Source organism: Oenanthe melanoleuca, chromosome 1 (genome assembly GCF_029582105.1).
Source record: "Oenanthe melanoleuca isolate GR-GAL-2019-014 chromosome 1, OMel1.0, whole genome shotgun sequence".
Taxonomy (NCBI): domain Eukaryota; kingdom Metazoa; phylum Chordata; class Aves; order Passeriformes; family Muscicapidae; genus Oenanthe; species Oenanthe melanoleuca.
The window spans coordinates 91,372,322-91,385,639 of record NC_079333.1 but is presented as its reverse complement, the minus strand read 5'-3'; the positions used below and the strand labels follow the sequence as shown (position 1 = coordinate 91,385,639).

The following is a 13,318-nucleotide window of genomic DNA, read 5'->3' as shown; positions in this document are numbered from 1 at the left end:
TATTATCTGATTATCTACTATCAGTCTGCTGGAGAGTAATTGATGAGAGTCAGTTGGTAATGAACTCAGATTCACATATCTTGTTATTTTAACATTCACATTGTATTGAACTACCTCAAGTTCAAGATTTCCTGTCTCAATGTCCAAATGCTAAAATCTTCAACTGTTTATATAAAAGCAAAGAGTGTTTGGTTTTAGAAGTGTGGGGCTTAAGTTGATTTATTAATAAGTAAAACAAAACAAAAAAGTTAAAATTGTAGAAATTGAGGTTGAATCAAGCATATATGAAGCTTTAGAATTCCTAAAAACAAATGAAAAAAAAAATCTTTTATAGCTGTTTGAAAACCTCAGCAAGTAACCACCAGATTTATATTAATGTGTAGATTGATCGCATTAGGAATCATGAGCAGGGATTTAATTATTTTATTACTGTTTTTGATAATGAAAGAAAAAAAAGAGACTGCTGTGAAGTCCCTTAAATTAGTTTTAGAACAGCATTTGTTTCTAAATGTGTGACGTTCTGTATACAATGATAATGAAATACAAGATAGCTTTCATGACTTCCAGATTTTAGGATAGCATTTTTGATGTAAAACTGAAAGAAGTTACCTTTGTAACAAGTGTGTTGCCCACTTGCATCCTCATTTGTGCAGAGAATAGCTTCCAGCATGAATTGCAATTCTAGATAATGCTATTAAAAAATTATCTTCTTTCATTCTCAGATCTTTCTGATCTGCTGTGGTCAAAGTCTCTGATCCAGTGGTAATAACTGTCCTGCAATTCTGGTGAAATCTTGAAACAGCTCTTTTTCACTCAGAGAAATCTAACAAGGTCAGAGCCTCTTAGATTTTGTTTCCTATTTACAATAGTTGTGTTCTTTAGGGAGTGAATATGATCATTTTTGAATGGAGGAAGTTCAGGGGGTTTTTACCACTTCACAAGACCTTCAGTTTATATGGATCTTTCCTAGCTAGGCTGCCTGAGTAATAGCTGGAATGCTCTGTTAGAATGTCATAAATCAGACGTGCTGAAAAAGGATCCTTGGCACTTTTTGTTTTCTCACAACAGCCTAAGATATTAGAGAATCATCTTTACCAGGTCCTAAATAAGTGGAGTTGAAAATCAGTTTGTGATCTCTTTGTCAAAACAAACCCCAATGAAATAACTGGATTTTTAATTTCAGGAATATTTCCTAGATAGTTTGTTGCTTCTCTTCTTTTAGATGTGTTTTGGGTGTAGTCCTTGTGTGACTGGAGGTGCAAAACCTACACTCAACAAAATTTTGTCTTCTGATGGACTTGCTACACAAATAGGCTGCATAACTATTTTAAAAAAATGTTACTAATACCTTAAAAAGCTGAAGGAGATGAAACTTGCAAAAATTCGTACCTGCTTTGTACCATGATGCTGTTGATAAGTGTTGCAATGAAGATGATTGCCAGCAATACTTTAAATGGAAAGTTCTGGTTTTTTGCTGAAACAGTAGTTCTGTTGTCTGGGAAACCATTGTTTTGGTTTTGTTTGGTTTTTTAATTCAGATTTCATGAATTCTTTTGAAAATCAGTACAAGCACAGTCAAATCTAGAAGATGAGACAGGCTAAAGTAATATTTTTCTCATGAGAATGAAAATACTTTATTAAAAAGCAGATGTTCATATCTGTATTGATATTTCTTCAGATTATGATAAGGATATGCTAAGTACTTTTTTGTGTTTATATATTCTGAAGTTTGAAAAATGTGAAGTTTAAACTGTGTTTAAACAGGTAGGACATACAAATTATAAGCATCTATTTTATTCTTTCATAATTTTCCATATTTCAGAAATGCAATGATTCTATATTTTCTAAGACCTCTGTTTTCCTAAAAGACTCTGGATTCCGAACTCTGCTCTGACCTTGAAAACTTTGGTCGCCTTTGTTGATGTGTACAGATTGGAAATGAAGATCACTATGAATATACAACAGCTAATTTACTGTTTAATAAAAACTGTAATTGGCTGGAAGTACCAGGCTAAGCAGTAATGCTTATCATCCAGATGTAGGTACATCCATGGATGTCTGATGCCTGGACAGGTATTTTATTTCTTCAAGAGAAGTTTTTCATGTGCTATCATACCTATTGTTTCTCCTATCTCACTCTTCTTACGGACATTTTCTTTCTTTCCTCTAGGGAAACTAAATGGCATGTGTGCTATTATTATTCTATATATTTTTCCCAGGGTCCAATGAAGTGTTTTCTGTCCAGTTTTCCACAGAATGCATCCTGGAATCTGTAATTACTGTTAAAGTCTAGTTAAGGACGTGTTAAATAACCCTTAATACCAGATGAAATAATTGGAAGTTACTGTTTCAATTACTATTTTCCTTCAGCTTGTCTGCATGTTTCCTATCAGAGAATATATTTAAACAATTTGAAGGTAAATTTGAGTCCTACTAAAATTATCAGGAATTCTCTCCCCAGTCCCTGGAGGGCTGAGACTCCATTGTTCTGATACTGGATCATGAACTTGAGGTTCTTAAGTCATTTGTAACTAAAGATATATTCATTGTCCAGAGGGATCTGGACAGGCTGCAGAATTGGACTGAAGAGTATCTCTCAGATTCATCAAAGAAATGGGCAAGTTTCTGCACCTGCTTTGTACAGATGTATCCCTGATGGGGTACTGAGGAACAACAAATAGACCACGAGCCAGCATGCTTTCATGGCAAAGGCATCCAACAGCATCCTGCCTGGCATTAGGCAGAGCACTGCCAGCAGTTCAAGGATGAGAGTCCTTCCTGTGTCCTCTGAAGATGCTGGACCAGATCTGGAATGCATTCTCAGTTCTGGGTTCCCCAGGATAGGAATATTATGGACTTTCTGGAGTAAGTCATCTGCAAGCCCATGAAGAATGATCAAGGACTAGAGAGCCTGGGAGGGCTGTGATAGGATACCCTGGAGAAGAGAAGGATCAGGGGAATCTTAGCAGTTAGTATAAATAGCTGTGGACAGCAGAGCCAGGCTCTGTTCAGTGGTGCCCAGGGGCAGGATCAGAGGCAAAAACACAATATGAAACACGAGAGGGTCCATCAGAATATTGGGAACGTCTCCTTGGAGATACTCAAAAGACATCTGGCCAACCTTTTCTATTTTGAGTAGGGATGTTGGAATGTATGACCTTCAGAGGTCCCCTCTAACCAGTGGCTCTGTTATTCTTTGACTTACTGCAGTCCATTCTTATTTTATATAAATATTAATGTTCTTTACAGTACAATATGCAATTTTTTTAAAAAAGCATAAATTTTTAAAAAAGGATTTTTCATATATCTAATATTAAACTCATTCTGAATTTAGTCCTGATGTTTCATTCTGTGGTAGGCTTCCATAAAAATCCATGAAACATAACAAGTTACTGATTGGAACATAACAAGTAATGTCTTTGCTGTTTGTGTTAGATGATAGAACATACTATGTTTTATGTTTTTTAGTTCCCCAGAACTTGCTGAATTTTTAACCTGTCAGGGTGGAAGTTTATGTCCAACTTCTTTCGAAGCAACTTTCAGCTGTTTCTGAGAAGCATGTGAAAAACTGCAGAAACCACACTGACCTTCATTTGAAGGGCCTTCATTTGATCAGAAGTGGAGGCAGTGTTATCAAGTGGAAAGAAAAGAGCCCAATTTAGATATATGAGTTATCTGAATCAGGTGCTTTTTGAATGCACCTTCTAGTTGTGCGCTGGATTAGCTATGAACTGTTGGTTTTTGACAAAATGTCATAGCTGAAAGGCTTTGCTGAAGGCATTGACCTTTGTGCTTTTTGTACTTGGAGGTGACTTTGGTTCAGTGGCTGCTGCCTTCAGTTCTTTTCTTCAAAGAACTGCATCTGTGGCTCAGATGGACTTCACACATCTGAAATGATGGAATGGCTATATCTGTCCTTAGAGCTCTATGCTAAATATATAAACATTCAGTACATTTAACCCCTTAATATTTAACCCAATTTATAATTTTACATTTAAAATTAAAAGTTAGGCATGTATTATGTGCAATAAAGATTTAATTTTTGAAGAGTTTCAAAACAGGAAATCTGTTCTTCTGAAAAGATAAGTTTTGCTGGAAAATACACATGCACAATTGAAATTGGATTTACTGACTCTGGAAACCTGAATATGTATGTCTGCAAATGGAGTCAGTTCTCAGTTTAGATAGAGAAGGAGGGAAAACCATTATTTACTTCCCAATGTCCAAGTAATAATAATAATTTTTCAAAAGATCATTACTATTCTTCCCTATCTGAATGCTTGCAGTCAATCTTTTGCAATGAAAGTCACATCTCACTTTGCCTAAGAGTGGTAGCCAGCACTTTCAGCAAAAGGAAACAAATGCTCAGATAAATTTCTTTAAGTGACTTGGCATCTTTACTGTCACAGAAAAAAAAAAAAAAGGCTAGGGATGAAGTTGATGCTGAATCCAGTGAGCAGCATGTATCTGTTCTTACAGCACAATTAAAGTATAAGGCTGTGACCTCTCATTTTATTCTATGAACTGTTTCACGTATCTACAGTTGTAAGCAACTTTGAAACATAGTGTTCAGCTTGCATTATTTCACTGTGAAAAAGTTCATTTCCTTCAAGTCACACATATTTAACTATGTCAAGGCTGCATTACTTCAAGTACTATGGAAATTATGATAATCTCTTTCTATGCATCTTAGTTGTATTGTTATTTCCTTAGGTTACACAAGTATTCTAAGCACTTTAAGACAAGTGTAAAATACACAATTTTAATCCAAATAATTTCTGTTACAGTCCCAGATATGACACATAAGCCCTACAGCAGTAAACCATTTAGCCTATCTACCTGTCAAGATTATTTTGGTTATTAATATTTATTTAAAAACATATAAGCTATGACTTTAAAAATGACATTAGGTATTTTATATTGGAATGAAATGTGCATTACAAGATGGCACCGCTGGCTAAATAGTTAAGAGGGGAAGGAATTGCAGGGACTTGTAAATGTGGGGGATATGAAAGGAGTTAGAAATAATGTCAGACAGTGCCCTGGGAGTGTGTGAGGAATTCCTCTCTGACAATCTATCATTACAGTGGGCAGATACTGTTTTACAGAATTGCATTTTTAAAACCAAAGAAGCTGCCTTAACCTGAGTAAAAACAAAATTGTAACTGTATGCTTTTGTTTGAAGTAGAAAAAACCCAATATATGTGGTCAGAGATGTTGGTATTGAAAAGAGGTTTGAATACCTTTATATTTCACAGTATTTTAATAATAGTTACATACATTAATGCTCATTTAATTTGTAGCTGTGTGGACTATAAGGTTGTTTAACTTGAAATAACTACATGAACAAAAAGCATTCCATGTTAATGGAGAGATTTTTACATATGTTTCTTTTCTACCTTGATAGAAGTAGCACCACATGTGCTCATATCTTGGTTACAACTGCATGCACTTGCTTCTTCATATCATCTCCCTTCCAGTGTCACACAGAGCTCTTATTACTGACATATCTTCATATTCTTGACTAAACCCATTATTAACTGGTCTTGATGGCTGGTCATAAATCCATTCACTTTGCATGGTAGCGCTGCTGTCTGTGTTTCTCAGTTTATTCTTGCTCTTTGTATGGCAGTGGTGAATCTGTTGCAATAGGCACAACAATATATATTGTTAGGCAGTAAAAATGTTTCCATCAGATACCTCATCTGTTTAGACAAGTGATGGGTAGGTTCAGTGGGATATCAGTCTTGTGTTTATTCTGAATTGGTTTTAAAGTTGTTATGCATATTGCAGTTGAAATGAAATGTGAGAATTAAATTTAACTACACCTTCATGAATTTTCATAGGCTATTAATAGCTTACATATTACTAACATTTTTACTACTAAAAATAATAGCTAAGTTAATACCTGTGTAGTTATTGTTTTATACCTTATTTGGTTCTAACTTAATAAATACTTAGAATATGGCGACATTATTATGATAGAGCAGAATAATTATGGTAAATTTTGGTTTAAAGTTTAGAATTAATATCTTACAGTGTTAGATTAATTAATTTCAATTAATTAGCATAATATATGATGAATTCTAGGCCTTTACAGGTACCAAAATAAGAGCATATATACAAGAAATGGGCTGAAAGTGTGTACCAGTGGTTTCATATAATGCTTCTCCATTTTCCAATATTACTCTTCAAGATTTTTGTGTACTGTTACTTTTGAAAAAAAATAGGGCATGGGAGTGGTGGAAGTTCATTCATTCTTAGCTAGTACAGACAGGGCTTTTTGGAGATAGATGTCTTCTCTTGGGGAGGATCCCCAAACATGCACTTGTACTGATGCAGTTATCAGGCACAGGTGTTGGGATAGTCCTTGCTGTGTCCTACTCTAGACTTGGAAGCCCTGAGAGAGTTTGGCAGAAGTAAGAAGCAAGGGAACAGCTGAGTGGGATTTAGGCTCAGAAGAAGCAGGCCAGACTTGTTTTTGAGGTGTGTACAGAAGCTGCCTTTAACCTGCTATGACACTGGGTTTAAGCAGTGGACTGTGAGGGCCAAAGGACCTTTGAGTCACCCAGTCCCACTTCCATTAGTTTACACTCTGTTTTTGACACAATGTACATTTTCGTGACAGGAAACATTTGTCATTTAGTAATGAAATGACCTTCTAAAAGTTCCTAACTTTATAAATTTCAGTGTTGTTCTATGCAGTAGGTATAGCCCAGCAAGCACGCAAGCATCTGCAGAGTGGCTTGCTTGCTTACTTCCCCATCCCCAGATTGGGACAGGGGAGAGAACATGAAGAACAAAACAAAAAAAAAACTCATGTGTCAATATAAAAACAATCTAACAGCTGAAGGAAAGAGGGGAAAAAAAGAAAAAATAAGAAAGCAAAAAACCTAACAAACAAAGTAACAAAAAACTCCTACAAAGTAATGCAGGGGAAATCACTCAGCACCTCCATCCAGCAAAACAATGCCCAGGCAGTCTCTGCAGATCAAAAGCAACTCTCCTACCCCAGCTTTTATTGCTGAGCATCTCTTGCCCACTCCCAGCCTCCTCTTTGGAGCAGCAGAGTAAGAAGCAGAGAAAGCCTTGATGCCATTCAAGCACTGCTTAGTCAAATCACTGCTGTGGTATCTACACTGTTTTGTGGTTACAAATCCAAAACAGCACCGTTTGGACTGCTATGAAGAAAGCAAACTCCATCCCAGTTTACTGTTGCTGCTTGCTAATTGTGCTCACAGTGATTAATTTTAGGAGACTTGGTTGGCTCACCTTGTATATTCAGATGCAGTACATCCTTTGTCAGGCTTGTGCTGCTGCTGTATTTTAGCAAGGTTTGACTCTTTACCACATCTCTCTGGCAGGAGTTCACTGTGCCACTCAATACTCATATCTTGTCCCTACTGCCTCAGTTCTGTGAACATTTCTCATTTTGTTGTGGCTTTGAGGTAACAGTACTTAACAACCAGTTATTAAAGAAAACAAAACCTAAACCTTGACCTAGAAGGGCAATCAGATACCGTAAATATCTTTGTAATTCTTGTAATTTTTGACACTGGTGCTGGGTCTGATGTGATAATGCAGTTCTTAGCTCTCTGACAGTATCAGCAGAGAGAGAATGGTTCCATAATACCAAATTCAGTAATACAGAAGTAGCAGTACCTTTAAGCAGCACAAGCAGAGAAAGACAGAACAGTGAAGGAAATCTTGCTTTTCAGAAAGGATTTGACTGTCTGAACGATGCACCTCTCTAGGGTTAGAGATTGGTTTAATTCATGTTGATTCATCCAGAGCTGAGTCTTGTTCCCCTAAGCCTGTGTGAGTTTGGTACCTATTCCCTCTTGATCCAATTTAGCACATGTTTTTTAACTTTTAAGGGATTCTACTACAGTAACTTTGAGGAGAGATATTGTTGAAGTGGCAGGAGTTTTTGAGGTCTCATATAAAGTATAATTTGGAATTACACTTCCAAGTACAGACCTTGTAAAGATAAGTGGAGCATGTTGTACTGTTGAGGGTTAGGCAGGACTATAGTGTCATCCATGATTTCAAGGACTTGTGATGCACATTTGCCTCAAGTTATGGCATAGCTCAGCTGGCTTCCACACAGGTTTGTTTGTTTCCAAATGGTTTCATTTACATGAAGATTATTACCAAGTAGGATCAAAGTACAGCTATTCATTAACTTATCATTTTAAGATTTGATTCCATAAAAAGTACTCAATTAAAATGACTATGTAGTTTTTCCTGAAGTGGGGAACAAAATCACAACTAGAAAAAAGGGAAGGGTTTTTAAAATACAATGGGAAGCATGCAAACTCACCCTAGGTTTAGACATTGTTGTACATACAAACAAATGCTTTTTTGTTCTCTTGCTAAAGTCTTTCCAAGTATTCCTGCTGTCAGGGTGCTGCACTCCTGGCCAGGTAAATGTGCAGAAATGGCCCAAACCAACTAGTGGGTGGGGTTGGGCAAAAAGCCCTGGCATGAATGGTTGGTTGGACAGAACATGAGTAAGACAAGAGATGAGCAGACAGTGATGTGTGTCCAGAGGAACTCATAAAATTAGGAGCTGGTTTTCAGAAGCATGAAACAAGCAGGATGTGTTTCAAGCTACTAATCACTTTAAGTATTTGTTTTCTCTTTTGTGTCCAGGTTAAAGTAACAAGATCACCCAGCAACACAGAAAATAGCTTTCCTGTTTTCAGCAAGCTCAGAGAAAGACCCCTTGTAATTTATTTGTATGTCACAGATTCCCTTTTTTTTAATGGCCATGTCCTCAAAACAGGATGGGGGCTAAACCTCTTGACTCTTTATTTAACAGAAAATAGAGGGACTTCTTACTTTATCACAGGTGAATATTCAGGCTAATTGGCTTATTGTTTCTTTCCATCACACTTTATCCATCTATCCATCTTTAGGTTTGTATTATTTGTTTTTGAAGTTATTACTTACACCAAAAGCTATGATAACTGTGGTGACAAAGATGGTATATCCAAGAAGAAGGAACCAACCCCACCAGATCTTATCTGATGTTGAACAGTCTCTGCATTTCAAATCTGGAACAAAGAGAATGAAAATTAGGTCTTTCAAATAGAGAAAAAAAATGTTTTTCTGATGAGATTTAATTTGTATAATTAGTGAGAATTGATCAGAAAGAATAATTGTCTTTGTCTTCATTGCATTTTCTTTTACTGTTTTTGCAGGATCAAAGCTTCTCTCTTTTTAGTCCAGACATAAGATTTTTGAACCTGTTGCAAATTACTTATGCAATGGAAAGTAAATAAGATTCTCTGTTCAATAGAAGTGGAATATCTGAAAACATCTGTTATGTAGAAAAGGCAATGTAAATGACAGTTATCTTACCAAGTCTCAGGAAACTTTTTCTTTTTTTTTTTCTTCAGGCTAAAACTAACATATGCATATGGTGTAATTGTCGATAGAATTTCCTTGATTGCTGTTTTTTAGGAACTCTGAAGAACTGTTGGACAATTGTTAAATAAAAATGAAATCTGGAATGAGAAAACTGCTTTGTGGCATTTTAGCATTTGCTAACCTGATTTTTCTGGAAAGTTCACTAAGACAGTTTGGCTCATGTGAAATAGTGTAAATCAGTCACTGAGCTATATGCTCAGCAGAATTCTGGAAATTCAATTCATAATTAGAAAACAGGGAAAGGTTATAAATTATTGAAAAACATTTTACCATCAAATGGAAAGAAAACTCTGCTTCCACATATCTCTACTTTTGCACTCTACACTCTCTAAAAACACACACTCCTGTGTGAATTTACTATACATCTTTTGACAAACTGGAAGAGAAAGCCAAAATTGCATTTTTCAAGAGACCATTTGTTTATAAAGACTGAAGAAAATTATAAAAACAGTTACCAGGGGCTCGGATTGGGTGTTTTTAAGTTTGTCATAAAGACTCAGCAAATATTTGCAGAGGAGATTAAGAAAAAACATCAAAATAAATACAGATGCCATATAATTTTTATATATAAATATTTAGAATTTCATAAAGTATATAGTGAATGTTCTGCAGTTCAATGAACTGAACTGATTTAGATCCACAGAAACTCACTGTCACTGAGAAGTCTGTATAAATAGTTAGCACCAAACAAAAGTTGTACCTACCCTCCCCTACTCTATGACTGTACACTGCTCCTTTACACCCTTCTTTTGGCAGACACAAGCAGAAGGAGGGGAGGCAATAAGGCTGAAGGAAAATCTGTTTCAGCTTGCAGACATCAAGTGTGATTTCTATCACTCCCTTTTTGGTCACTCCCAAACGCTCCTTACCATGCACAGTCAGTCTGGTGCCGTTTCCACACGTGCCCTGTATTTTCTGTGTCAGCATCACATTACAGAAATAGGAGCTACTGGCACTCTGGTCAACGTTGCTCAGTTGTAAGATGGAGAATCCCCTGAGGGTGTTTTTTGTGATCTGCACCTGTGCCCTGCCTGTGCTGGGGCTCATCTGGAGGCTGGGCTGCTTGTGGCATTCCGGACCTTTCCTCCAGTAGACGACGGGCTCCTCCTCCTCCTGGCTGGGGTACTCGAACACGCACAGCATCCACACCGTGGAGTTGAGCAGCACGCTGGCGTCTGGGGGGTACTGCAGCACCGAAAGCTGTGGCTTGCTGCTGGCTGTGGGGTGTGAGTAAAGCACAGAGCAGCCTCTCATCACAAGGGTGGGCTTGGCCAGCTGAGCACACGGGTGTGGATATACGTGGATATACATGGATATACATGGATATACAGAGAGCCACAGCTACAGCACCTACTGTGAAAGGTGCACGCCAGTGGAACAAACAGCACTTTTGCTACAGCCTTACAAGAAACCACAAATCCATGTTTCCACTGTAAATGTCCTTGCATTTGTAAAAGTACTTTCAAATAAAACAGTTTTGTCTGTTAAGGGTTACATATAATTTTTATATGGACTATAAGAAGATGGAAAGTCATTACTAAGAGCAGATAAAACTTGGTTTAAATAAATAAGAACAAAATAATAAGTTTTTAAAAATACCTGGTTACTCCTGTTTTTATATAGTCATTCTTTTTAGACTTTTTTGTTATTTTACAGTATCATGGAATGTTTTGGGTTGGAAGGGACCTTAAAATTCATCTAGTTCCAACCTCCTGCCATGGGCAAGGACACCTTCCACTACATCAGGTTGCTCAAAGCCCCATCCAATCTGCCTTGAATGCTTCTAGGGATGGGGCAGCCACAGCTTCTCTGGACCACCTGTCCCAGTGCTCCACCACCATCATAAAATATTTGTTTTCAATATCCAGTCTAAACCTTACCTCTTTCAGTTTAAAACTGTCACACCATTTCCTATCACTACATGCCCTTTAAAAGGCATGAAATTTGAACTTAATTACTAAGAAATGAGTTTTCAGAAATTATGGGTCTTTGTTGAAAGAGATTCCTGAAAGCTAATTTGAAATACCTTTTAAAATAGCAATAATCCAGAAAAGTTTATGGGTCTCACTTTTAACTTGGGCAAAAAAATCAGCATATCATCAGTGTAGCACATCAACAGGAATATTTCACTACCCATAGAAAACCAGTCTCATCTCAGTTGAGTGAAGGAGAGGTAGATAACTCTGAAGGGAAAAAGCTGGCTCATATATGAAATATCTTTTGCATTTTTAACAGACCATAAAGAAATAACATTTTTTTTTTCTTTTAAGTTCTTTGGTGTGACTACATGCACTTTTAAAAGTTCTCCAAGACAGAGTTTTATAAAAATCCTGAGATAATATATTGCCCAGTTCAAATAATTATAAAAATACCAGCATAGATATGAACCCATGTTTTCTACTTTTTCATTCAGATACAATTTTAGCTTTGTGTCAGATGCACTTTTCATTTCTATCTACTCTTCTAAGTACTTTTGTTCTTTTCCCCTTATTTTTGCTTTCCTCCATAAAACAGCACCTTGAAAAGTTTAAGGAGTAAAACTGGGCAAATGAAATTTTCATTCTTGATTATTAAATTAGCATTTCCTACCTCAGTCAGTTAGGGTTTAGTGAATTCTGGGCTAAAATAAATAAACAAAGACAAAAAAATCCCTACTTACCAGCGAAGTGAGTGAAGTAAGTTGCCATCATTAATATATCAAGTTGGATCATTTTCTTGGGATTGCTAATGCAGAAATTTTAAAACCTCTGCCAAGACTACTGATAACACAGCTTTCAGCAAGTAGCTGAAAAGTAAATTCAATCTCTGCAAAAAACATGTTTTTCATCTTGTTTTTAAGGGGAAGTTCTTGTGGTTTCATTCACTGTAACTATTTCCTTTTGTACCATCAGACATCTTGGACATTGCAGCATATTAGCTTCTAATATAGTTTCAGATTTAACACAACTGGGATTATTTTTCCATTCTGAGAATTTTCTTCAGATGACCAGGAGTAGGATTAGTTTTGTATAGCAGCTTTTCTCAAAGCTGTCCATCTCAAAATAAAAAAAGGCAAAACCCTCTAAGGTTGGGACCAGTGCCTATGATGTAGTACAGCTAAGTGCAATAATTCTGATTGCTTTTTCTCAAAGTTCCATTTACACCTTAAACACCACATGGTGACTTTGCTTTATGTAATATTGATTCATTTAGAAAAGTCAAGTGTGCTACAGGAATGATTCAGAGGAAACATTATTTCTGTTCACTGAAATTTTGCTGAATGTCTAATTATCATCCTTGCATTCCAGGACACGTGAACATTAACTACCAAAAACTGTATGATGGCAAAGAGGGCAATATATCTAACCTCCTAACATATACCTTCTGGATTTACAGGAGCCAACTAGGTTAGTTAATGTCCTTGTAGCATCTTCTGTAGAGTATTAAATTTCATCCAAAAACGTTTCTCTTCAGCTTAGTTAAAACTGGTTACCCAGCCTCATTGCCTACAGATTTCAATTTTGGGGTTTGACTAAGAGGTAACTTCCATGGGAATATTCAGTTTTGACCTGAAGGCTTTGAGAGGTGGAGGTCAGCTGCTGCAATGACTACTCACTGTCACCATGAGTGGCTGTGCCTTAATTTGTATTCTGAGCCCTGTCTTCAGTTTCTCATCACTGAAACAGCTTTGCAGCCCCTCTATCACCCTTTAGTACCCACTCCCCCTTTTTTTTAAGGTAATACTTATACCTTATATAGGATAGTTTCCTGATATTATTTTAAAAAATTCAAAATTTCTTGCAACTGTTGTGATTTAAAGCTGGACACCTTTAAAACCTCTTTATTCAGTGTTAAAAATCTAATTTCTATTTTTTTCTCCTTCCATCTTATTTATAGATACAAC

The 13,318-nt window shown here is 36.5% G+C and overlaps 1 protein-coding gene across 1 annotated transcript; it reads right to left on the bottom strand.

The window, feature by feature from the left end:
- Window positions 1-5,139: 5,139 nt before the first annotated feature.
- Window positions 5,140-12,168, bottom strand: LOC130255330 (uncharacterized). Its single transcript, XM_056495872.1, has 4 exons — window positions 12,095-12,168; window positions 10,305-10,652; window positions 8,956-9,059; window positions 5,140-5,640 (listed from the first exon to the last, which is right to left on the bottom strand). The coding sequence occupies exons 1-4, from the start codon at window positions 12,144-12,146 to the stop codon at window positions 5,461-5,463; spliced, it is 684 nt and encodes a 227-aa protein (XP_056351847.1). The 5' UTR covers window positions 12,147-12,168; the 3' UTR covers window positions 5,140-5,460.
- Window positions 12,169-13,318: the final 1,150 nt, after the last annotated feature.